This window comes from Athene cunicularia (assembly GCF_003259725.1).
Source record: "Athene cunicularia isolate RWA chromosome 8 unlocalized genomic scaffold, athCun1 chr8_part1, whole genome shotgun sequence".
In the NCBI taxonomy this organism is placed as follows: Eukaryota; Metazoa; Chordata; class Aves; order Strigiformes; family Strigidae; genus Athene; species Athene cunicularia.
In genome coordinates this window covers 18836422-18862285 of record NW_020799109.1, presented here as the reverse complement: position 1 = coordinate 18862285, position 25864 = coordinate 18836422, and the positions used below count along the sequence as shown (strand labels likewise).

At 35.3% G+C, this 25864-nt stretch overlaps 2 protein-coding genes across 7 annotated transcripts in view; one reads left to right on the top strand and one right to left on the bottom strand.

Annotated features, from left to right (window-relative positions):
- Positions 1 to 522: 522 nt before the first annotated feature.
- On the bottom strand, positions 523 to 24925 carry CCDC18 (coiled-coil domain containing 18). Of its 6 annotated transcripts, XM_026853376.1 has the most exons (24): positions 24712 to 24925; positions 24386 to 24542; positions 23938 to 24105; positions 22861 to 22970; positions 21877 to 22005; positions 19970 to 20066; positions 19073 to 19194; positions 17268 to 17577; positions 15822 to 15922; positions 15552 to 15712; positions 14639 to 14856; positions 13734 to 13844; positions 12809 to 12940; positions 12054 to 12188; positions 11413 to 11490; positions 9904 to 10020; positions 8420 to 8587; positions 7819 to 7961; positions 7202 to 7365; positions 6182 to 6395; positions 5502 to 5601; positions 4282 to 4398; positions 3709 to 3852; positions 523 to 768 (listed from the first exon to the last, which is right to left on the bottom strand). In XM_026853376.1, the coding sequence occupies exons 1-23, from the start codon at positions 24840 to 24842 to the stop codon at positions 3733 to 3735; spliced, it is 3303 nt and encodes a 1100-aa protein (XP_026709177.1). In that variant the 5' UTR covers positions 24843 to 24925; the 3' UTR covers positions 523 to 768; positions 3709 to 3732. The 6 variants fall into 6 exon arrangements, with proteins under 6 accessions (XP_026709177.1, XP_026709180.1, XP_026709178.1 ...); XM_026853379.1 differs by lacking the exon at positions 9904 to 10020; XM_026853377.1 differs by lacking the exon at positions 11413 to 11490.
- A 455-nt stretch (positions 24926 to 25380) lies between these two features.
- Positions 25381 to 25864, top strand: part of TMED5 (transmembrane p24 trafficking protein 5) — a 6152-nt gene continuing 5668 nt past the window's right edge. Inside the window, exon 1 of the mRNA XM_026853932.1 lies at positions 25381 to 25813. Coding sequence (XP_026709733.1) covers positions 25381 to 25813 — 433 coding nt within the window. The remainder of the gene's footprint in view (positions 25814 to 25864) is intronic.

Sequence of the window (25864 nt, the reverse complement as noted above, 5' to 3'; positions counted from 1 at the left end):
TATATCATGTTTGCATTAATCGGGCTCAGATTTAGACCTCAACCATATTCACAGTTTCTGACACTTATGTAAAAATAAAAGTGGTAGAAACTGGGGTCACTAGCCATTTGTACTAAATTGTTTAGTACTTTAGGAAAATGGAAAATAAATATCTTTTAGAATGCACTGTTATGCCATTTTAATCAATGGTAATTTTTGTATTGATTTGTTTGAAGAAAAAAAATGTTCAAGCATTATGGCGCTGTCCCACACCCCTCTACATCTTAAAGATATTGCTTGGCATAAAGCAAGCAGGTTTTCCCATTGTTTATGACCAAATCATTGTCCTAAAACATCTTACAAACAGGTCAATTTCAGGAAGATATTGTGTACACAACATTATATGTGTACAAAAAAAAAAAATTTTCGCAAACAAGAATTGTTAAGAAGTTACATGTGAAACATAAGTACACTTGTACTTGTAAAAACCTTGGGGAAGAAAAAAAAAAATCACAGCTGAATTGAATTCCTGCAACTCAAGACACTTAAAAAATAAAATTTATTTCTCAAAAATAAATTAAGATGTTATTATATCAAGGCAATATTCTCAAAACCATTTGGAAACATAAAGGTCATCATCTGAATCAGTACAAATAACCACGTTCATTATTTACAAAAACAGTGTTAAAATTTCCTCTTCGGTGAATGCACCATTATGATGCCACCAACAGCATTCCTGGGTTGCTGCTTGTCCAATGGGCAACATTCCTTCCTTCACAATTCTTGCCCCTGAAACAAAATATCTGTGATTAGAACCTTCTTTAAACTTCTGTACTCAATTTACTGTATCTAAATCCATTTGTACTAAGGTATTACTTTTTGTTATTAAGTTTTATCTTAAAAAAAATCAAGAAAACTAGCTGCAGGTCTCAAGTGCATGGCTTTTATCTCAAATACTGCCCCCTACACTGAAGTTATTAATGCATTTTGTTCACTGTTCTAGTAATTGAAGTGCTTTTGCTCTCAAAATGAGTGTAATTTACACATTTTTCAACATATGTTAAGTTCTAGCAGATAAGTAGGAAAATAGTACGCAGAACATTTTGAGAATAAATCTTTATATACAAATCAGTGTAAAAATTTTGTAGTTTTAAGGAGCAGTCTTCTGAAATAATTCCTCTGTTTAAGCCTTAAGGTTTCACGTTGAACAGTATTACTGTGTAAGTTCCTAACAATTAAGGAAGTGTTTGCAAACAGCCTATCAACAGTATCAAGGTATTATAGGTATTAAGAGGCAAAAAGCCTGTGATTTCTACCAATACAAAAGTGAGGAAAATCTTGTCAACATTAGTGTAAGCAGTTTGGATTTTCTATGGTATGCAGAAATAAATGCAGCCAAACATGGCAGGTTTGGGGTTGGGTTGGTTTTTTTTGTTAATTTCTAGAGGTTCAGCGCCCCTGCCCTCCCCAAAATACAGGCTTACATGCTGGAACTAATTATTTGACAGTTCATTTATAGAAAAAAACCCAAACAGGACTATTAGGTGATCAACAAAATCATCTCTCTAGCATGATACACACCAGCTATGTTTATGTGACCCAATACTGTGGCACAACAGAGGCCATACAGCCATTATTTCATAACATGATGTTATACTATGGCTCCTGTTAATTATAAATATAAAAGTGATTATGCTGTATCTATTCATATTTAGCTAGATGCTTATTCTTTATGAGGAATGCTATAAATAGAGTACACAGACATCTATAAGCAGCACATAATAAGCTTACAGCTACTAAAAGATTATTACACTAACTTTATTTTTATCTATATACTTTCATAAAAACATTGTAAAAATTAGTCCTTTTTAAAAAATTCCATCTTTGTAAGCACTATTTTTTTTCTTACTTGACTTATTTTGAACACAATTCTATTTCTTATTTCAGTAAGGAACTGTGGCCACAAAACATTCATTTGCTTTAAGTCTGCTTTTTTTTTTTTTTTTTTTTTTTTTTTTATTAAATAAATTACTTAAATTTTCCAGAAAAATAAAAAAGCTGTAATGAATGTTCAGTAAGATATTTCCACTTCCTTTATTTAGAATACTTACAACTTATAGCGGTAGCAGAGTGCTGTACTGTTACAAAATCTTCACTGCAGATTAAAGCAGAGTAACAACTAAGAAAGATTCAACTGAAAAATCTGTGACCTGGTTATTTCATGAGTCCCAAAAGGGGAGAGTGGGCCAGGACAGAAATCAACCCTATCTAACAATTCCTTCCCTAAACTAATATATTTCCTGTAAATAAGCAAGGAAAGTAGTGTGTATTATGGGGAAAAACGAGACAGACAGTACCCCCAGACAAAACACATACACACTCCCTACTCCTTTTCCCCAGATAGATTAGGTAATAGAGATCTTAGAACTAGGACAAAAAGTTGTTGTGAAAGATTGGTCAGTCAGTCTGCAATGTTTTACTAACAGAAAAAGTCTTTTCTTACATGTTAATATACACATTTCTTAAAGAAGCAACCATATCATATTTTAAATGGAGCTAGAACCTCTCTGCAATATATTTCATATTTTATGCAGAATGCTTCTGAAATCCAGTGCTTTATCTACTTCACTACAGTGAACATAAACTTGACATTTCATTTCTTTCATTCCAGGTCTCTAAAGGAACATGACTGGAGTAGGTCTCTTTTCAAAGCCATTCTTGTATCACTCTTGGGCCTCTTCCTACCTGGTATTCCTCAGCAAAAATAAGGCAATCTGTCTGGAAAGGAAGGGTCTAAATCAGCAGTTGTTCAGGGACTAGCTAAGAAGCCCTTTCCTTCAGAATCATCCCCAAACTCTTAGGAAAAATTGGAAATATATTAATGATATGTGTGAAGGATAGCAGCAGGTACTGTACTTGACTGTCATAAATAACTTTTAACAGAAATCAAGATGGAAGAGTTGATATTGCTTTAATTTGCAGTGAAAGAACCTTCATATTCAGCTGCAACACAAGACAAGCCCCCATGATCTAGAATACAGATCAAATGCCTTTGGCACAAACATAGAAAGAAGACTTCTGCAATATCTTACCCAAGGGAAAGAAATCACACAAATGCAGCATAACCAAAACAGTAGGAGCCATTTCAGTTTTGGTGCTTACCTCTAGCTGGCAAGAGTCTTTGAATGAACTTATTTCTGCAGAAAGTCTATCTCAAATTGCATTTGTACTTGTAGTGACTGATTCATGCCCCAAAGATTTGAATAATTCACAAAGTAAAATTAGCTACCTTCCCTATGCTATCTGTATGCTCCCATTCACCATGCCAGAAAATTCTCTCTTCTTGTTTCTATAGTTATCCTAGACCTCAGTGCTTTCTGATGCAATTATTTTCACAAGATAGATACTTAAGTCATAAGAAGTTCTCATCATTAATTTCAAGGAAGGCCATGTCCGGAGCCGAAACATCAGGTTACTAAAGATAATAAATATTCACATTCCTCCAGAAAGCAGACAATTAAGAGTACTATTAAATTTGTAATTTTTAAATCTTTAAAATGGTATAACTTTAAGGGTTTAATATTCAGCAAACACCAGGATATAAAACACCATTGCTTGGGGAGAAGTAATAACACTTATTCTAAAGAGACACCATATTGTTCCTTCTATAGGTAGTTACGGTAACCACATTAAAAATTTGATTTGTTGTGTATCCAAGGAACACTTTACCTTTTCAAGAGCTTCTAGGCTCTATTATTTTCTTTCAATCTTTTTCTTCAGCTGATTTATTTCTTGATCTCTCTGGAGCAATTCAAACTCTTTTTCACGAAGCTCATCTTTAGAATGCTGGAGTTTCTTCTCTAAACTCTCAATCTGAACAGAAAGTGCAGTTATATCAGAATTGATGTTTTACTGAAATCAGAACAATTTAAAATAAAGCAAACAACTCACAAATACCATCAGTATTACCTATGACTTTGGATTACCTTATGAATTTTTTATTTTGTCAACACTGTCATTTATTGAAAGAGCAGTTTGGGAGCTATATCACATCAAGTAAAAAAAGTACATTTTCATTGTTATACTGGTATATTCCTGCAAAATTTTTAGTTTTAATTGACAAGCATAAAATATTTTTGCTGGTACATTTTTCAGGTACTCTTCCCTCTCCCTACAATAAGGAACCAATTTTACTATTCTAAATTAAATCTGGCCAGTTATTGTGTCCCAGGACCAGACTCTCTCATACAATTAGCTGCCCTTTGTTAGGGAATCTGAGTTTTTAATTTAAACAAGATTTACCTGTTTATTGCATTCCTTAATTTCTAACTCAGACTTCTCCAAATTGCACTCTAATCGAATTATTTGTTGTTCCATTTTTCCCCTATGTTCACGAACTGTCATATCCAACTGTGTAATCTAGAGGTAAAAAACAAAAAGATGTGTTTTATTTTATACATATACACTGATTTTAAGAAATAATATTACAAAGTATGACAGCAAAAGGAATGCAACTAATTCTTTGGAGTCTCCTGAATATTCTCTCAAGTAGTCAATATAAAAATGCACTCTAGCTATCTCATTTAAAAAATAGGGCCAAACACAAAGAAAAAGGGGGAAAATTTGGAATAAGTCCATAAATATGTCTGGTCCTCAAATACACACAATACAAACCTAGTTCTCATTTAAAACAGAATGTAATGAGTAGCTTCTTATACTAATCCATCTTGTTAGTAACTGGCAAATTTCACCAAAACAAAAAAAAAAAATCCCACTTCTTTGATGAATTCCCAGAGCAGCTCACAGGGTACTGCAGCAAGAATACACTGGAAGGTCTAGCCTCCTTACAGTATCAGTTCCTTGAACAGGTTTTTTTTGTTTGTTTATTTGGTTTTGTTTGGTTTTTCTCCATCCCTCCTTCTCTCTGAACCTCAAATATTCTTGGATACAAAGGCTAGTAACTCCTGTAGGAAGGAACTATTAGAAGGCTAATTATTAGTGACAGTAAAATAGTTTTTCCATGATGGGTATCAAATCCTGAAGCCAGACCAAAAAACTGAAAATACTTCAAGTGAGCTACAGAAATTTTTTCACAACAAAGATACCATTTCATATTTAGAGGCTGCTTTAGAGTTAATAAAATAAGCTTCAGTGCAAACAGGGAAAGGAATCTGACACCTCCAAGCATACTTCAGTGCAGATATTTCCTTCATTTCATTAAACGTCAAGCTGACAACAGCTCTCCTGTACCTTTGTCACTAAAGAAGAGTTATGGGACAGGTTTGCACAAGGCTTCTGTTCTATCAAAGCAGTAGTCTGTGGTCCCTTAGGGGAGCACAAGCTGATTTTCATGGTACCATAAGGCTTCAGTAACATACAGCTGGTTTTGAGTTGACACTATGGCTATATTAACAGTACAGTTTGGAACAATATATGAAGGCAATTAACTTATAAAAAGCCTGCCAGTTTTATCTACTACATAACAGTAATAATTGTCAGTAACATACTTAAAATGGTCTGACCTGAGCTGCTCTTTGTTTCATTTCCCAATTCCTTTCTTTCAATGCTTGATCCATCTCAAGGAGTTCTTGGTTTTTATCTTCAATTTCTCCCTTGCAATACCTGAAATTCTCATGTTTAATTGCTTAATACACATTCAGCTGCTTAGCTTCAAGTATCCATCTTGAAAATCATGAGATCTATTACTTACTTAAAGCCAAATTACTCTAAAATATGAATCAACTAATTGATTACAAAGAAACAAACCAAAATGGAGTAATTCTGTTAACTATATTCCAGGTGGAGATTTCCCAATAACTTCTTTATTCAAGTTATTTAGTTGGTTATCAGGACAACATGTTCTTAAAAAAAAGAATAGTATAGAAGAAAGTATCATTAATTTATGGCCCGAAAGGAAACTGGACAATTTCACTATAAAATAAATTAATTCCTCTTACACAGCCTCAGGATTCAGAAAACAATTTTAGCAGATTTTAAAACAGGTTTCCCAAAAAAATAATTCAGCAGCAATTTTAGAAATGAAAAGTGAGCTGAGGAGCTACTGTATCAAAAGTTACCTTACCACAAAAGACCTAAAAATTATAGAAAACTGTTAAGAACATAAAAAAGACTATCCAAACTACTTACTGTTCTTAAGGAGAAACACAAGCAAGTTTTCACTATGGAAAAGATGTCAGCTTACCTGAGCTCAGTTGTTAGATCCATGACAGCAATGTGTTTCTCCTCCAGAGAGGACTGTGCATTCCGTAATGCATCTTGCGATTCCTGAAGCTGTGTTAAAGTGATTTTTAATTCTCCACGGGTATTCTGTAATGCAGATTCTAGTTCTACTATTTTCTGTAAGGCTTCCCTGTGGCAAGTCTCATTTTGAAGCAGCTTATCTTCTAAATTATTCACTATTTTACACACACAACAAAACAAAAAAGTCAGGTCTTTATCCAACACCACTGCCTACTAGCAGTTATGCTCATAATCAATTTTCAGTATCACTATTTTTAGGAAAACCTAAAAAAAAACCCAGTGACTTGTGAGGATATACAACCACCTTTGCATGGCACCTAAGTCTTTGTTGTTTTTATTCAACACATAATCTATACTTGGCTTCACTGGATCTAAAAACATTTGTCCAAGGAGAAAGTACAGAGACAGCAACTGAATATGTAGCACTATGAAAAATGCAAGCAGAATTGCAAATAAGCCTCCCATTTAAGATAATGGTTAAAATAAATGGAGGAGGAGGGGTTGAAAAGTTTGTTATTTCCATAAACTCTCTTGTAGGGCTTTCTATTTTTTTTTAGAGCTGCATTTTTGTGAATAGCATATGCCTTTATTAAATTTTCTTTGATTACCACATTAAGAATCTGCATTAGCAATTTACAGGGAAAACTACTTATTCATTTCACCTGCAACAAAGCTAAATCCCACAAAAGTGAGAATTTGCAAAGGTACATTACAAAAACTTCCATGGGGTTTTAGGAGTTGAGGGGGTTGGGGTGGATTTTTTTAACTTTTTTTTGGTTTTTTAGTACTATGGGATTACCAACACATTAAAAATTTATTGTATTTTGACTCTTATGTACTTGATCATAAAATAGGGGAAAAGGAAAAATGTCTTATCTAATACATACAGAGAAATAGCATGATGAAAGGAAATAGCAAAATCACCATTATTAGGAAATGAGAAATAAAACAGCAAACTTACCCTTACTTGCCTTTTCATTGAGCTCTGATCGTGCTTCTTCCAAAATAATATCCAACTGATTTATCTGCATTGCTTTGTTTTCATCATCTTGTTTTAATTGCACTATTTCTCTTTCCATACCAGTAAGTTCGTTCTTGCACTGATCCATCTCTAATTTAATTTGGCTAAACAGAAGCGACCAGAACAACATGAACGTTGTAATAACAAAACCAACATATATATGTCCTTACACGCTCAAATACAATAAGCATTTCTCAGTAAGTATAAAAGTGCCACATTAAGTAGACTTTTCTCTCAATCATAACCATATTCTTCAAGACCACCAAGCTCTCCTAGAATCTACTATCTAGAATTATAAGCAACTTGATATATTTATGAATTGCATTATGAAATGCCATCTTAAGGCTAAACAGGTTCCCAGGACTCACATTATTTCAATTAGAAGACTATTCCAGAAACTCATGCCTCTGCCAGTTAGAAAATTCCCTTCTGATTTCCAGTCTATGCTCATACTGACTGCACTGTATGACTACACAGCTAGATACCCTTTCAGACAGCAATATTTCTTATTGATATGTCTGTCTGCATAATATACCTCTTGGTTATTCTAAACTTACCTGATTGTACTGTTAAGTTCATCCACCTTCCATCTGTTTAAATCTGCTTCCTGAGCAGCTAGGTGAAGTTTCTGCTCTACCTTTCTCAACTCATCCTCTGCATATGCTTTCCGCTTCTGAAGTTCTTGTTCCAAATTGGATACCTATTTAAAATGGTGTTTAAAAAGTATTGGTACTTTTAAATTACATACAAAAGAAAGAAATACACAGCCTTGTCTTGCAACTCATAGTGACAGTTTTAACACAATGGATTTCTTTATGGTCTAAAAATGTACATAATTTAAGACCAGAACTTTGCAGTCATGCCTGAAAGACAAATAGTTTCTAGTAAATATAAAAATATTCAGCTTCCTGCATTTCAACACATCTCTCCTTAACTGCAGTCTAGGGTTTGGTTTCCCAAGTACTGAACCACTCTAATACTAGCTAGAACTTCTGATAGCACAGAACCTGATAGCACAAACCACTGAACACTTTATTTTAGGTATATCTAAAATAACAACTATCAACTCAGTTATCAAGATTTTAAAGGCATTACAAAAACATATATAAAAACATTTAATTATCTTTCTTTATGTAGACACTTCTCATCATGTTGTACCTGTTTTTCAAGTTTAATTTGATTATCTTCCAGCTCCCCATTTCTAATAGTTTCTTGCTGTAACATTTGCTGCTGATGATGCAAAGTTTGTTGTAGGAGAATATTTTGTTCACTTGTATTCTGGATATTCTGATCTTTTAGTTTTATTTCTTTCTGTAAATAATGAACCTGAAAACACATTTATTTTCCATTACAATATAACATTTTTATTTGCACTTGTATCAGCTATTCTTCATTCTTAATGGACACAGAATCACACCTATGAGTCAATAAAACTTCTGGCTCTGAATTTAGTTGCATTACTGTTTCAACAGTAGAAAACACATCTCGAAATTCATCACTGAGTTGGGCTTTATAAAACTGAAGAAAGTAGTAACTTATCAGCCCCAGTTTTTGACTTCTTGCTTTCAAAATTTACCTAAACTGGTCAATGTTTTTACAACGTATGTAACAAAGATTTTTCATCTCTTAATTACTGAGCCACTTTTCTTTGTCATTCTATAGTTCTCAGAAAGTCCTTGTTTTCCCCTTCGGATTTTGTTCTTGGTCCTCCCCTTTATTTCTTCCTGTCTTTGACAACAGTCATTCCAATAAAAAACAGGAATTCTGAGTGCCTAACTTGTCATGAGAATTTTCTGGGTGGAGGAAAAAAAGAAAATGTTACTTTAAAAAAAATAAATAAATCACTAACTGCTCACCCCAAAGTGGAAGTAGTGATTCTGTCACTTATTAAAACATTGGTCACAATTAGAAAGCCTCACTTGCTACCCTTCAGTTTCACACAGCATCCAGCCTCTTCATATACAGTATAAGAACAATAGATTTGGGGGCTTTGAAAGCAGCAGTAAATATCAGAGGCTTATATGTAACAAAGATGATAGATTTCCATCCAATTACACCTGTACAGGCTCTAGTCATCTCCAGGTGACTAAAGCCTATCCCTCAGCAGGTAGGGCAGCACTGCCATGAACAGCCTACTATGATAATTAGTTCACATGGTGAGACAGCCCCACAAACAAAAATTCATACTAAAAATATTTAAACTTAATTCTTTCTTGCTTTCACGTAGTAGTAGAAAGTATGGTAAAACTCAAGGGCTTGAAATAAAATTTTTCTTATGCCCAGGACTTCTTCCCCATTAAGATACTTGAAACACAAATCAATTATGTGCACCTAAGTTGACATTGCAATAGTGTGCTCTCTTTTTTTTTTTTCTGCCGAGGTAATTCTACCTTTCAGTTAATTCTGATTTTGTTACTTCTTTCAACAATTCATTTATCTTGGTATTTCTTTTCCCTAAGCTTATCCAGTATTTCTTAATTATGACTTTTCCCTTGCCTTCACAAAATGTATAGACTTCTCACAGCTTATGTAGTAGTCACAATGCAAATGTTCTGTCCCTTATTTCACAGACAAATTTTTAGATTAATCATTCATAGCAAGTGTTCTCTGCATACAGAAGAGTTGTTAAAACAACCTGTTACCTCTTCAAAATTTTTTTTGAGCTGATTTTCAAATATCTCTTTATTTTCTTGCGACTGACTCAAATACAGTGCAACTTCTTCCTCACACGCTTCTAGGGCTGACTCAAGTTGTCTCACCTAGTTGAATATAACAGGTTACTTACAACTGTATGTCACAGGTTTTTTTAACTAGTCTAAAACAAGTGTTAAATAACATATTTGTGAAAATGTCTCAAAAACTACATTTTTATCTAAAGGATTCAAAATTAAAATTATTTGTGAAATTAAATTACAGTACTTTAGACTGTGTTTAAATCAGATAAGACTTATTAGTTATGAGAAGATATTCCAGTATTTGTCAGTATTTAGAGTTTAAAAGCAAACATACGCTCAATACCAAATCATTAGTCCACCATGTTTTATTACATATAGAATTGTATTAATAGATTTGGAACAATTATCATATGAGCTGTGACAAGTCTTTTTCAAAAATAACCTTCAGATCTTAATACAATTCCTCTCAGAAAGCTACTAAACAAATTTTTTCCTCCTTTCTGCACTGACAGCGCCTGAGCTCTACCAAAAGGTAAAAGCTTTTAGCAGTGTCAACACTGCTAATCTATTTTACTCTTTTACTATTAATTTGGATTTGAATAATCTCTAATAAACATCTTTACAACCTCAAACAGATAAAAAATTATAATGAACAAACCCAGAAGTTTTAAGCCATAGTAATTCAACTCTTCTTAACTCTTCAGTTTCTACTCTAAGACTTTTCTCATCAATGAAAACTGTGCTGCATTTAGGTGCAGAACGGCTAATGATTTCCATGGTATCAGTTTTCTAAGCCATATTAGATTTTAACCTCTTGATTTGGGTGGGGAGAGAGGTATTTTTTGAAGAGAAGTGATAACAGGTCTTAATTTTAAATCTCTGGAAAACATCCCAAACACCACAAAGCCACTTGGACAGGAAACTGGTCCAACACAAGTTTAGAAAGAGCATACTACCATCCAAGTCCCCAGTATCTTCTTCTAGTGATATCCTGAAGATTTAAAACTGTGTGAAACCTGACCATGGTAAATCACCACATGGCAATGGTTTATTAAAATACTGTTCCAAGTGCTGCATGAAAAATATTTATCAGGCAAACACTAGGAAGAGGTATAGATGGCTAAAAAAAATGACCAATATTATATCATCATGTATGTCTAAAATTTATGTTGTACGTAGAGCAAAAACTTACATGTTATCTTTGTTCAACAAGCACAAATCTGCCCTATATGTAACAACAGTAATTTTCTAAAGCAATTATGCATTGAATAATCTCGTACTGCAGGTCTCACCATACTACTTTAAATTAATTTTTTTTTTAATGGAAAAACTACAGGTTAATGACTTCTGAAATATTTATGTGACATTAACTTCTATGAAGAAGCCTTATATAGTTTTTCTATAGAGGATAAAAGGAAATACACATTACTGCAAACTTTAAAACTATTAGTTGAAAATCACAAAGAGCTTACGAACTTTGATCGTTTCCTCTCTTAACTGACTTTTCAGCACCTTCAATTCTTGATCTTTCTTGACATTTTGATTTTCCATTTCCTATTTGTAAAAATATTTTTATTCAAGAGAACAAAATATAAGTAGAGTTACAGTGATTAAACTAATAAAAACTCATACTGAGACTCAGAAAAAAAATATCAGTGTATTTACAAGACAACTTCTTATATACTGTATTTGTGTACATCATACTCTGAAGTGAATTTGGCTACCGATAGGTGTCCCTTCATATTCTGCAGCAGCAGGAATTATTAAAAGGAATAAAACATTGCCTTAATAGAACATTCTTGGTCCTCCACCTAGTGCAGAATATATGCAATTGTTCTTTATCCAGATCTCTTTCCTTTGATTAGAGAAAGAAGACCAAGGGGCAAACCAGAGGCATGAACAGAAATGCTGTGATAGAAAATAACAAATGGTCATTGAAGTTTGTACAATATATAGTAGTAGCAGCTGTGGACTACGTTAGATTTAGTCAATTCCTCAAACAAGAATTAAGAAGCAAAAACATAAGTATCTTTAATTTTTCCATCTGTTTATGGATATGCTTTTCATCACTATTAGTCACTTGTTTCATCTGCATTTAAAGAAAGAGCCAGCCTCACCTCTCTGCTTTCTATCAGCAGCCCATCCAATGATTCAATGTGATGCTGTTTACGTATAACATCTTGTTGCAAAATAGATATTAATTTTTCTTGTTCAATGAATTGTTGATGTTTCTTCTCCAGCTGTGTCTGAAGCTGTCCATAAGTAATTCAAGTTTATTATTTTAATAAGCTTTTTCAGAGAATTTCTGCATCTAAATACATTATTCAGTTGTACCCACCCATTGTTTTAGGAAAGAAAACTAAATACATTCCTGCCATCGGCAGTACTGCAGAGTCTTAAAAACAGAGAAATCCAAAACACTTAATATTGTAAAGCAACAGGAGAATCAAGAGAATGGAAGCAGGCAGAGTGTAACTGTCTGTCATAAGCCAAGACAGCAAGACATGCATATGTTCTTTATTAAAGATTACAAGCTTCTCAAATAGCTAGAAATAGCCACGGTTGTATTTCTAACCACATAAAGCAACAAAATTCTTCTCTAAAGACTAAAAAAAAACTACCAACAGTTCTCCCTGCACACTCATAAGGCTCAGACTGGCAAAGGTTCAGCACACAAAAGAATATTGCTAGAAGCTGTTATGTTATGTTAATGAACTAAAATAAGGAAACGCAGGAAGAAAATACAACTTTTTAATTGAATATCTGCCTCAGAGTTACTAAAAAGACAAAGAAATTTAACATAAGAAAACAGTTACCTAGTATAGACTATAATATATAGTATATACATACTAGCACACAAGGAAGGGCTTACCAGTTCAATCTGTTTCTCCATCTCTTTGTGCTGCTCAAGGTGAACCAACTTTGCTTTTTCAAAAGCAGAAGTTAGATGCTCATGTTCTTCACTGATAGTTGTTTCCAGCTCGTGAATGCGTCTGTTTTTTTCCTGGGAAAGAGCAACAACAAAGACGACTTAAAAATATTTTGCTGCACCATTAAATATTGTTTTATTTGATGATTGAGTTCCTAGATTTCATAAAAGAACAACACAGAAAATACACAGCATGTTTCATTTCAAAGGATGTCACACCTGTAACAAAGGTATAAGAATGTCACTAAATGCAGCCACTACACAGAGACAAGGTGTCTGCCAAGGTGAGCTACTGGCAGAAATTAAAGCAACAGGAGCAGAGAATTTATGACAAAGAAAAAAAACAAATTTTATGTTCATATGGATAGATGGAGTCTTTAAAATACAGGTTTTCATTTGAAAGGGGCCACATAAACAGCTTCCCTTTCTAGCAACCCTAGAGTTCCTCCCAAAACTAAGTTTGCATAACAATAACCAGACCAGAATTTACAGTGCTCCAAGTTAGATCACCTTCCTCACTTCTTATGATTTAGAAGACTTTTATTCACAAGTCTACATGTACTTCACTGAAACAAATGGCAATGCTACAACTGATTTCAATAGGACCGGCTTTTCATTGCACATATCACAAGGAAAAAAGTAACATGTCCGTTAATAACTTGCCATGTTCAAAAGCAGGGAAAAAAGGGTGTTTTATTTGAAGCAAGATTCAGTTTTTTAAAACTGCACTGTCTAAAAACTGTAGATTGTTTAGCAGATCTGAAAGTCTATTAGTTTTGAATATGTGGAATAATACTGTTTAGCCTAAACGTTAATCTCCATTTATGTCTTTTTACATAAATGTAGTTTCTCACTGAGAACATTTTACCATGAGTTCCTGTTCCAACTCAGTATTTCTTGCTGCAGCAGTGGAATAAGCAATAATCTTCTCTTCCAACTGTTTCTCAAGTGTAGAAAGTTGAGAAGATTTCTTTGTTACCTGAAATTAAATATAGCACAAAACAGTATGAAGACAACTGTTTTGGGTTTATTCAAGTATTTGTATATACTTTCTTAACATCAATTCCATTTTAGCTACTACTATTTCCTAATATTTCTAATTATTTATTTGTTTATATTTGTATGATCTATTCAACTTTAGTACTTACAAAGAAGAATTCAGGACGATTTACCTCAAATTTATCCAATTCATGATAATTACCAGTGCCATGTGAGTGAATGTTATATAAATCTGTAATAGCTAATTATGTCCATTATTAGGAAATACTGCAAATCCTGTTACACTAGAATTCTACAAACACAGCACTAGAATGTAAACAGCAGCATTTCAACTTATTCAACCAAAGAAGAGCTAGCTGAATTTTTAAATTTTTTTTTGTGTTTGTGTGACACTCTGGTAATAATGTTAGTCTCTGGTAACTGTACTAACATATAATGAGGAAAAATACAACTGTTGCTTCAACATCTGTTTCTTAAAATTACACATTATTTGAACAATACCAACACAACAAGACTGTGCATATTTTCCACATAACAAATCAAAACAGTAGTAGTAAAGCCCACTAACTACATCACCTTTAAAACAAGATTACTGACAAATGACAAATTAAGGCTGCTATCTTTTTCTTCTGCTTGCTCAAAAGTTTATTTCCAATTTTTCCTAAATAAGCCAGACTTTAAAATTAATATGGCAATTAGAGTTTTCTGTAACTCAACTACCTTTGATTACTGAACTAAATAAAAGTTACTTTTTCAGTGCTGCTAAAAACTTACTTCTCTCTCTAAAGTACTAGTTTTTGAAGCCTTCTTCAATAGGTCTTCCTGTATGATTTGAAACTGACTGGCTCTCTGAGCCATGCTGCTCCTCAAAGAAGAATTCTCATCATCTGCTTCTGTAAGTTTAGTGCGTAAATCCTCTATCTCTTTCTGGAATCTTTGCCTCTCCTTTTCAAATTGTTTGCTGATCAGTTCCAACTGTTGACATCTCCTCTCTCAAAGTAGAAAAAAATAAACTTAATTCATAAAAGAACATACAAATCAGCACTCAAGCAAATAATCATACAAACCAAAGAGAGGAAAAATATGACAGCATATAAACTAACACACATGTGTTTAAATATGCTGTCATTAAATTATATTCAGAAACGAGACTATTTTTTCCCCTAATCTAGCTGAAAGCTGCGACTCATGAAAACAAACCAACACCCTCATACAACATAAAAATCAACATACAACAAGAAAATCCTGACAAAACAGACAAAAAATTGAAGACAGCATCTTTATACAGGTGCTCTGAATTAATTTCATGGAGCAGTTCAAATAGTAATCACAGAAGCAATTTCAGAAATTCTGTAACAGCAGGATATAGAGAAAAGAATCAAAGAAGATATGGAGACCTTAGCATAACCTGCATGAAGTAATATGTGGTTCTATTTCTACAGAAGCTGTAGCCTGGATATTGCCGAGTAAGTAATTTAACTAGCAAAGGGAAGAATGTCATGTGCCTGGAGAACATGATAATTTATGGAATTCCAAGATGGCAAAATGCTCCTTGTTCAACCAAACCATATCTGTTAGCTCAGAGATATATTTAAAAATCACTATAAAAACAATTTAAAGCCCACCAAAAAATTCCTATCCTGTGGATTAATCAGACAGAACTGCACAGCTATTTTGGTAAGCTTACCTCCTTGACTTCTGATCAATTTGACAGGTTCTATTTCGAGGCCACATAACCCACTATTTTCTTGTCCTTCATTATCATTAGAAAGATGCTGAGTTCCAGTACAGATAGTGAAGTTTGCACGAGACTTTTGAATTTCTGCTTCTTTCATTGCCAGTTTAATGCTATTATAAAGGAAGAGATAATTATTTAACATTCTTTCTACATGCTAGTTCTAATACCACCTTGTTATCTGCCTATTCTTGCCAAAATTCAGTAACCAGAAAGTTATACCTTGGGTCTGCAATCAAAGGTTTATTCAATTCACAAGATTCAGAAAGCGCTTCTTTTGTTGAGGAACTGGATAGCTGGTGTTTCAAGTGGTGCCATTTAAACTAAAAGTTAAGGGAAAACAAAGATCAATGCAAAATTGACTTTTTAACACTTCACAGCGTGATTAACTCATGTGTTATACTAGCATATAGATTTTAAGACACATACACCAGGATGTTAAAAGTCTGGATAATTGATCATTAAAATTCTTCTCCTAAGTAATTGCTTGCAGAGCACTGCAGGTTTGTCTCACACCAGTAGAAATTATAGGCATTAAGGCCCTCTGAAACTGAGACCATTCCTTTAGACATCTTCAAACAGGTACTGAAGCATGAACTTTTTCGCTGTGAATAAAGGGAGATATTACCAGTAATTCCACCTTTTGAGCTTCCCACATCATGTTTCCTTTTAGATTTTGATGACTGAATTAAATACCATTTTTCCCTCGTTACAGAAGGCATTTCCCTCATTAATGAATATTTCATTAAATTACACAAATAATCCCAAATTTTTCCAGAAAATGTATTTTCCAAAAAGGGCCCTAAAACAATTTTTAAGGCTGTTCCAAATAAATGTCTGTGGTCACAGCAGCCCAAAACATAATTTTTATACAAAATCACTACCATCTCTTCAGCAGAGGTCACTCGGGCAATTCCAAAATTGTGCAAAAAGCATACTTTTGATTTTGTTTTCATTACAGCTACTTAAATTTATACTTCAAAACTAAAAGATATCAGACGTAATCTGTACTTCTGACCTCCAGACATCTCTCCAGACCTTCCTGACTTCCCAAACAGTTCCTCCAGTAACCCCAGTCAGTTCACAACTTCAAATTTTTTTACGTGACTCCCAATCAGTCAGTTTAGTGATAAACTTCACCAGTACAAGCTTCATGCTCATAAGACAAGGTTCATCCCAGGAAAACAAGAGTTCATTTGCAGTCAGGGAAGGCACATCTTCTCTTTTCCAGGAAAAAAAAAGTTCCTACAAACATCTATCCTGCTCTAATTTCTCCATTGCTAAAGTTGACACATCAGCTCTGGCTGTGTCACACCACATGCCTGTCATGTGGGAAACGTCATACTTTTCTACTGAGAACAACCTGTAACAGGACATCAGCATGTTAGAGAATATACATACATCTGAAGAATCAATACATAGAACAGAGAAACAGAAAGGGTAATTTTAAATGCTTGCTGATTAATCAGTTCCAATGCACCTATTCCTTGTTCTTGAATGAGAAGACAAAAGTAAAATATTTAAATTAAGAAAATAGGTCATCCACACATCTTGAAAACCAAAAATATTTTAGATTTTCTCAAGAACAACACAGGATTTCCATGTAATGTTATTTAGGCTTGTTTAAGACACATAAGACAATTTTTAAGGATGTATCAGTTACTGTACCTTTTCAGATGTACTTGGAGACAGCTGGGAAATAATGGTTTCTAGTATGTTAAGCTCTTCCCTTGAGTCTTCAATTTCTTGATGGCATAATTTCAAGTGGTTACGTTGCTGTGCGGTAAGTGCTCTCAGCTCTGCGTTTTCACTTATTAGAGAATTTTTCTCTTTAAGTACTATTTCTTTTTCACTCAGTTCACTCTCAAGCTCAATGATTTTCTGATCAGACTGACTCAGCATTGATACCATTTCAGTATTCTTGACCTCTAGAGTCTTCATTTCTTCTTTTGTGCTATGATTCTCTTCCCTTAATTGCCTAAAAAGTATATTCATTTAAAATGTATAGTTCAGCATAAGAGGATTTTCATTATTAAAAGTACCAGAAGAACACACCGTAACTACGCTGTTTTACTAGTTCCCTCCCTCTCAAAATCTAGGATTAGCTCTATACAAAGGACAGAAAAGTTTTCACTGCTTTACTAATCTTTCACTGCTCCTAAGGTCCAAGATGTAAACTGCTATTAGCAAACAGGCGAGAATAAACTTCTCATTCTGAAGCAACTTAGTAAAGCTTTAAGCAGTATCAGGAGAGTCACTGGTAGGAAATAGATCAAGTTGGCTTTTAGTATGCTGAAGCCAAGGGAATTTAAGAACAGGATAAAATAACAATACCCAAAATCAAAGCGGATAAACACAATGCACTAAGACTGAGGTTGTCTAGCATTCTGCTAACAAGAGAGGGAGAAGTCCTATTTCTTCTCTCTTCTCACATCTGACCGTACAGTGAGCCGATTGTATTTTTAGCCTAACAAATTACTTTTTTAGGTACCTGCTGATTTAGCAAACTGAATTAGCTCAAAGTCCTAATGAGTGCCAAACCCAGTGCAAGTTAGCAGAGAAAGTGGGCAGTCTAGAGGAAAGACCCCCATGAGCCACAGAGAGCTATTAGACACTCTCAAGCTACCATGAGGGTGCTCTCACACTGCCCATCCTTGCCTAAATGGCCTACAGAACAACCACTACAGCAGGAACACGACTGTGGACAGCGCATGTGAATGGGATACCCAAAACTGTCTGAGAAGGTGTCTGACCAAACCTAATAATGCTAAAGACAACCAGCTGATGGTTGTCTTCCCTCATTAATGAGGGAATTACCAAAAGACAAAAGGGGTTCAGCTTGAAAAGAAACATACAAGGAGTATAAAAATTTTTAACGGTGGGAAAAGACCTTGGAGCGGGAACTGAGTATGAGTCAAAACCTGGTTTGACACTTCCAGACATTGCAGGCAGCAATGCAACCTCTGTTCAGACCTGAGTGCAGCCTCCCTATGGGAAGCCGAGAGTATCCTTCGCTCTAGCTAGGGACTGGCAAGCAGGGACTCACACCTAGTGCTCTAAGTGAACTCACAGGGTGCTTTCTCATACATTAGTAAACAGCAGGCAGCAAAACAGGTATCCATAAAACCAGCGTACCCACATCTCCCACAGAAGTGGTGTGTGAGCAAGGGAACCTATGCTCCCAGAAGCCTTGGTGGGCTGTTGCTTGTTACTGTGAATATGTGGCAAAATGCAGGATTAGAACTTCTAAGAATTAAGTGTAGAAAAGAATTTTGAAATTTTTAAGTACATACTAACGTTTTTTACCTGTTTAGTATTATGGTTGTCTGTTGTGCTGCTGATACTGATCCTAAGTATTCACTGATGCTGGTCCTGATTTGGTTTGAATTATGCAAATTAAGCAGCATGTTTACAGTAACACGCAATTTCTTCTCAAATAACTGTATGGAGATTTGTAAAAGCCTTTGCATTACCTTAATTGCTCTTCTAGGATGTCTAGATCCTTTCTGTAGCTGACACATTTTTCATTTAACATCTCTTTTTCTTTTTCACAATTAATTAAACGTTTTCTCAAGACTACTTCTTCAGCTTTAACCTTAAGAAGCAAATTTTTTTTGTTACTGTACAAAAATAATATAAGCTTCCATGGCCAATAGGCTTTTTTAAAAGAATACTATAAACATTATGCTGTTCCTCTTTTTCTTTCTAGTAGGCCTGTAGGTATTGCTATTGCTCACTGTTGTGAAGAAAAGGAGAGGGGTCAAAGAAGTTTTCTCTTTTTCCTGTCATCTGGGAAAAAAGTAATGTTATTTTGGTTTAGTATTTTAGGGTATATTTGTAGCTGGCCACCTCCTTCCACAAGGAAAGAAGTCTACTCAAACAAAAGTTATCTGTAAGAGCTAACTGTCTCAGGCCTGTACTTTCTCCTTCCACAAGACGGGAAGCATTAACAATTTTGACCACTGGAACTTTGGGAGGTTACTTCATTTTCATCTTAGCCCTTCTCTAGACAGTGTTTCATTGAACAGGTTATACAGATGGAGTCAAATGAGTTCTTTTAAAAAGATTGTATACTTTTAAAATGTAGAATTCCTAGCTTGGCAAGCAAGAGACCAAAGAAACAGTAGCAGTATTAGGACACCTCAAAGATGCAGACTGTCCAGACTGTGACTGGAGACAGTTTAAAACTGGATAACTGAAATTATCACCACAAATAGTTGTTTAATCTGTGTCACCCCTCTTACAACTTTGCCAGCAACAAGCAGAAACAACTGACCCACTGGAGAACCTGTTGCTGTTTGCTGCCTAGCTTACTGAAGAAGCAAAATCCTAATAGCATGACAAAAACTAGGAAAGAAAAACACTCTTACTTTTTCTAATTTTTCAGTTATTTTCTGTTTATACTTTTTGAAAGCACTCGTCAGCTCCTCCACATTCAACAAAGCTTCATCTCTTTGCTGTTCTGCTCTACAAAGAAGCATACCAACTTTAAAAATCACAAATTTCAGTCATTATGTAATTATCTCCTCCAGTTACTAAAAACAACTACCATATTAATTGCTTCAGATTAACTTCCTTCTTCCAACTTCCCAAGCCCTGAATAAAAAAAGTTTCATGAGGCATAAATTAATTTTAAATATCACATTTGCATATTAACATAAACAAGATTCTAATAAGACTAAGAACGTAAAAATAAACACTTTTTCCCTTTCAAAAACAGTTTGATTCAAATCATCCTCCTGTCCCTACCAGTAAAAGTCCATTTTAGAGACTGGGATAGCATGCATGATAAGGAAGCAGAAGATAGAAGCAGTGCTCCTTGAAATTCAAACTGCTTAAGGGGAACTAGAAAAGATTTTGATACTGAAAGGAGCTCTTGTGATGGAATTATGATGAGCTGACAGGAAGTGATGAAACTATCAAAGCAGCAACCCAGACTGCCTACTATTCCACACTATTACTCTGCATGCCTGCCCCTTTCTTACTTTCCCCTGCTGTTACTCACTAAGGAAGAAGTTGGAACAGTAACTTTGGCACAGCTCTGGTATACAGTCTGTTCAGGACACCCAGCACAGGCACACAAGAATCACTGCTATTGAGCAACATTTGTTTCTCTTCCACTAAGGGAACCATGTGGACAGGGCAAGTGCCTCATCTAAGTACAGCCTACCCTCTGATTCCTGTTTCTCTATCTGAGGACCACTGCCCATTTGGAGACAGCAAAAATATTCAGAGAAGGGGATCGAGGGATTTCAGATTAACAAAATAGTGTTAGTCTAAAGCACTTCATTTGCCTGGCCAAAGAACAGTAAGTGATTGTCATTACTGATTAAAAGCAAACTGTAATAATTTTTAATACTAACCATAACACGCATGTTGCCTTTAACACCTGGTAGAAGCTCATTTTTTCTAAAGTTCCAAAATATTTATGTTTGCAACTAGGAACTAATTACCCCATGTGCTCTGTGAATGAACAGTGAACATAAATCAACACATTCCCTCACCAGTAGCACAAGCTCCACAGACAAGCCAAACACAGGGTGTGCATTCAAAAGGCTCAGGAAAAGCTTTCCTAAGTCATTCTTGCCCCAAGTATTGCAGTTAAATGAATTGGGCAGTTAGGAATCTTTGTATTTATTCTGCTCATTTCTTTACAATTACATTTTGGAAGGGACAGGATTGTATATAGTAACTTCCAAGAGTCAAAAGAAATTACCTAACCCTCCCAGTAGCCACAAAACCACTAGGCTAAAGGAGACAATAGGAAAGGGAAATGGGGACTGAGATGGAATTACAGCACCCTTTTCAACAGTACCTTATAAACAGGTAAGATTAAGGGTAACAAAAATGTTTTCTCAACTAACTTGTGCTTCTATAACTTTCCTCACACCAACCCTAAAAATACAGCATTCGATCCTGTTGAATACTGAGTATTAAGCATACTCTGCAGGTTTGTGCAAAACAAAGTAAAAAATAACTCAGGAAAATACATTCTGGACACATTTCAGCTCTCCACTGAAGTACATCTATTCTGAAGGGAAAGAACAGGTGATAAACCAGTTACTAGTGTATGATATCAGTCTGCAATCGGGACCAAATTTCAAGATTTTAAAAGTGCCTATTTAAATAATAACTATCTTCACACAGAACTTCCCCATTAAAAAAAAAAAATTAAAGCAGAGAGATCTTTTTATTCCACAAAGTAAACATCTTCCAATGGAAACAAACACTTATACACTATTATTCTGCATTCAATTTATTAAAATTACTTATCTACCTCTTTCCTTGCTTGCTTAGTTCAGTTAACTCAGTTTTCAGATTTTTATAGTCCTTTTTATATCGTTGCAACATGTTTGCTCTTTGCATTCCGGTTTTCTGGCTTTGATCTAGTTTATCTTCTGCATCTCTATCAAATAAGCAAACCATAATTAAAAATTAAGAACCTTTTTGTAAAGAAAGTAGATTTCTGTCGTTCTTTTCTGCACCTGATGTTTCAGAAGCACTAGACAAACACTGCAACTTTCAAAATTACATTTGGAACACCCACAGTTCCCAGACCCTCCAGGAGTATGTTTGAAGCCTGGTGTCCAAACCTCATCAATAGGCATCTGATGTCACAACTGACAAGGACCCAGGTGGCTGCCTTGGTGTCATCAGATCTCAACATAGAAATCACCATTTTTCTGGCAATAGGTGTGACTGGTCAGGATACACATGTAAGAAACAACACTAAAATAGCAAATAAATTTAATATTTTACTTCTTTTGTGAAGACACACTATTGAGATATTAATTAAATATTATAGTGCATGAGGTTGTAAGATAAACTGACAGCCAGGCATGTCTTCCTGACAGCATCTGGACACTGTTTACATTAGCTTTCTTTGGCCATTTGCCTTAATATATTAACAAAGAATCCTTTATGCTATATGCTGCAGAATCACGTTTGAAAAATGTGTATGCTTATTCACTACAGAATATATAGAGTCATGTAGCATACAGTCACTTCAGTCAGTTATAAGGGCACATTCATGTTTAGCGTACATTATAAACTAGTTTCTTTTACCTTTTTTCTCCATTTCTTGAAGTACATGCAGCACAAAATAAAACAAACCTCCCACCTCCTATATACGGCTCCAAAATGAAAGTTGCAAGCCCCAAATTACCTGACCCACACAGTACCAATAATTATGTAATCCCAAAAGAGACTGGATTAGCAAGCAGCTAGCAATACAATATTTATTTAAAAGTACACTTACTACCTCAGAATTTTATCTTGAGCTGAAACTTCTGCTTCCAAGTTTACAATCTGTTCTTTCAACTTTGGAATACTTACTAAACGTGTACCTATAATCGATTCAAGATAAGAAATCTGAAATGCAAACACATTTGGGGTTTCATTAACACTTGCACATATACCTTCAGGTGACAAGCATAAGAACAATCTGCCTAGCAAATGACACAGTGCTCTTAACTTCACTGTGGAAGATGCTTGTGTATCTACACAACCCAATCTCCAATTTTCTGCTCATTTAACACCCTTTCAGTTCCCTAACACCATTCCAGTGTGATATGCTGTCTAGCACAGTGATTTCTTTATATGTTGATCTTGTCCCCTGCTTTTCCCCAAAAGTTTATATTCCGCTATTTGTTCTTTCCATGCTAGACAGTTAAACATATTGTTTATCTCCTTACTTGCACTGTCTTGGAGATAACATTTCTCAAACAAAAAGCATTAAGCATAGCTATGTTTTATTAATGTTACACATAAACCAAACACAAGAATGTAGTTACCCTGAAAAAAACCTGTACATACAAGTGTATATTAAATCAGTAAGATTTATTAGATATAGTATTTAATTCTAACTCACCTTCACTTTTCAAACTAGCAATATTAACCCAACCTAAAAGGTCAACATTTATATTTTCCTAGATAAATTACTACTGTGCCACTTTTATTCACATAAAGCTTCATGTAGCTCAGACATGTGAACATATGGTACTAAATACATTATTGAACTGTTTTCTTACATAATGTATTCCTCATTCTGTGACTTACTGGCTTTAGATTAAACTTTGGAACATGAACAGATAGAATCCGTAATTAATATACTTGTTTTGCTCATATAGATTCCAAACTATTCTGTTCCAAGATTAATGCCAAATAGTATGAAAAAAATAAAATATTAAACTTTAAATATTAAATGTAGATAGATCAAGACAATACAAAAAAATATTATGTTCTGCTTCGAATAAGACTCAAATGTCATGGTGACTGGGGTGGTTTTTTGGGTTTGGAGTTTGTTTTACTTTTTGATGAACACACTAAAGATACATACTCTGTTTTTTGACTGCATCAATTCAAAGCTCATTGTTTCCACTCTGTTCTTTAGGTAGTGGTTCTGAGAAGTCAAAGATGCATTTTGCTCATGAAGGGCACCCAGCTTCTCCTTAAGACATTCATTTTCTTCCACAGTTTTATCAGAAGTTGTGGATACTGAGTAAGACTAGACATAAAAAAAGGTTTTTATATATATAAACACACATATATATGTAACACATATATGCATATGTGAGCAATATATACATCAGTGGAAATTCTACAAATTGTAGAATGTATTTAAAAATTGTAGAAATGTATTTAAAACATGTAAGAGTGCTCCATTGATATAACTGCCCAATGCTAGAGCATATCAAATCCAAGCCCTAAAAGCAAAAACATATTTATAAATATAGCAAAGCACAGAAAACCACAGTAAAAAAAAAGAAAATGAGTGCAATATTTACTTTGGATTTTCTGTGAAAATCCTGGCAAGACGTTTTACTAGCATTCTTCTTACAATTGGAAAAGCCTTGATAGTTGCAATTAGGCTGAACAAAGTCCTCCAGAGTGAAGTCTACAGCCTCATCAAAGCAATGGCCATAATGTTCACTTGTATTAGTGCTAGGAGGGAGAGTAAAAAGTTGGTATACCATTTTTTCATGTTTATTTTTAAATTGCTCACAAAGAGTAGCAAAAGCACAAAAGGAGCTACTTGCAATAATCCATTACACTGAATAAGACAGATTTACACTGCAAGACAGCCTGTTCTCATTCCCAAACACACTCATACCTGGAAAGCTCTTCCTCTACAGCCTGTAGGTTTCTTTCAGTTCTCCTCAGCTGATTCCGTAATGTCTGTACATTTGCAAGTGGGTCTTCAGCAGCAGCACTTTTAGAGCAAGTCCACATACTATATTCCATTTTTACCACACATATGACTAAATATTTAATATTAAAACATTGTTAAATGCATGTGAGTACTATTTGCAAAGATACTTTTAAAGATACCAAAATAAGGCAAATACAAAAAAAGGAGGGGAAAAAAGAAATACAAAAAAAGGAAATACTTAATTTCCAAATGTAAATGTACTTTTTCCATGCTACCTTCTCCCACATTCACTAGATAAAAATCACTCTGTACGTATTATCTTTTTTGAGAAAAAAAAAAGTTTGTATGTATTCGTGAAGTATGAGAAACTTCACTAATTGCCACTTAGAAAAACTGGAAAAGCTTGCCTGACATTAGTTGCCAAAATTCTCTTATACAACGCATCCCACCTACTTCAGAACACAACACTCGCCTCGCTGGCCAGTGACCAGTGGAACTGAAAAAATCAGCAGGAAGGATATCACAGCACTGAAGACGCGAGCTACTAAGCTAGGGGGAGGGCGGGAGCAGCTCCACAACAAATAATATTTCACAAATCAAGCCTGAGATATTGTGATGAGAAACGGTCAGATGATTCAGAGGAGCCAACGCTCCCACGCGAGGCGCTGCCGCTGCCCACCCTTCTCCAGCAGCACTGGGGTCCCTTCGCCGCCCAGCTTTGTAGGCCGAAGCTGTCCGGCGCCCAGCCCTAGTGCGATCCCTCCGCCTTCGCGCCGCTCCGCCCCTCCAAGCCATGGCTGGTCCAGGCGGCCAAGAAACCCCGGGAGCGGCGCCCCAGCCCCAAGGACCAGCGCCAGCGCGGCGGCGCGGCTTCGCGACAGCGGTCACCGCTCCTATGGGGCGCCCGGCGGCGGAGGGGCCCAGGCCAGCCAAGAGCTGGCGGCATCGAGCACTCACCTGCCCCGGCCCTCACCGACCAGCAGCCCCAGGCCGCCAGCCAGCCAAAATGAAGGGAAAGGCGGAAAGGAGACTCGGCCCCGGGAAGATCCGTGTCGGCAGCAGGGCAGGCTCCTAACACCCGGCGTCCCCCTCCCGAGGAGCCGCCGAGGCCCGG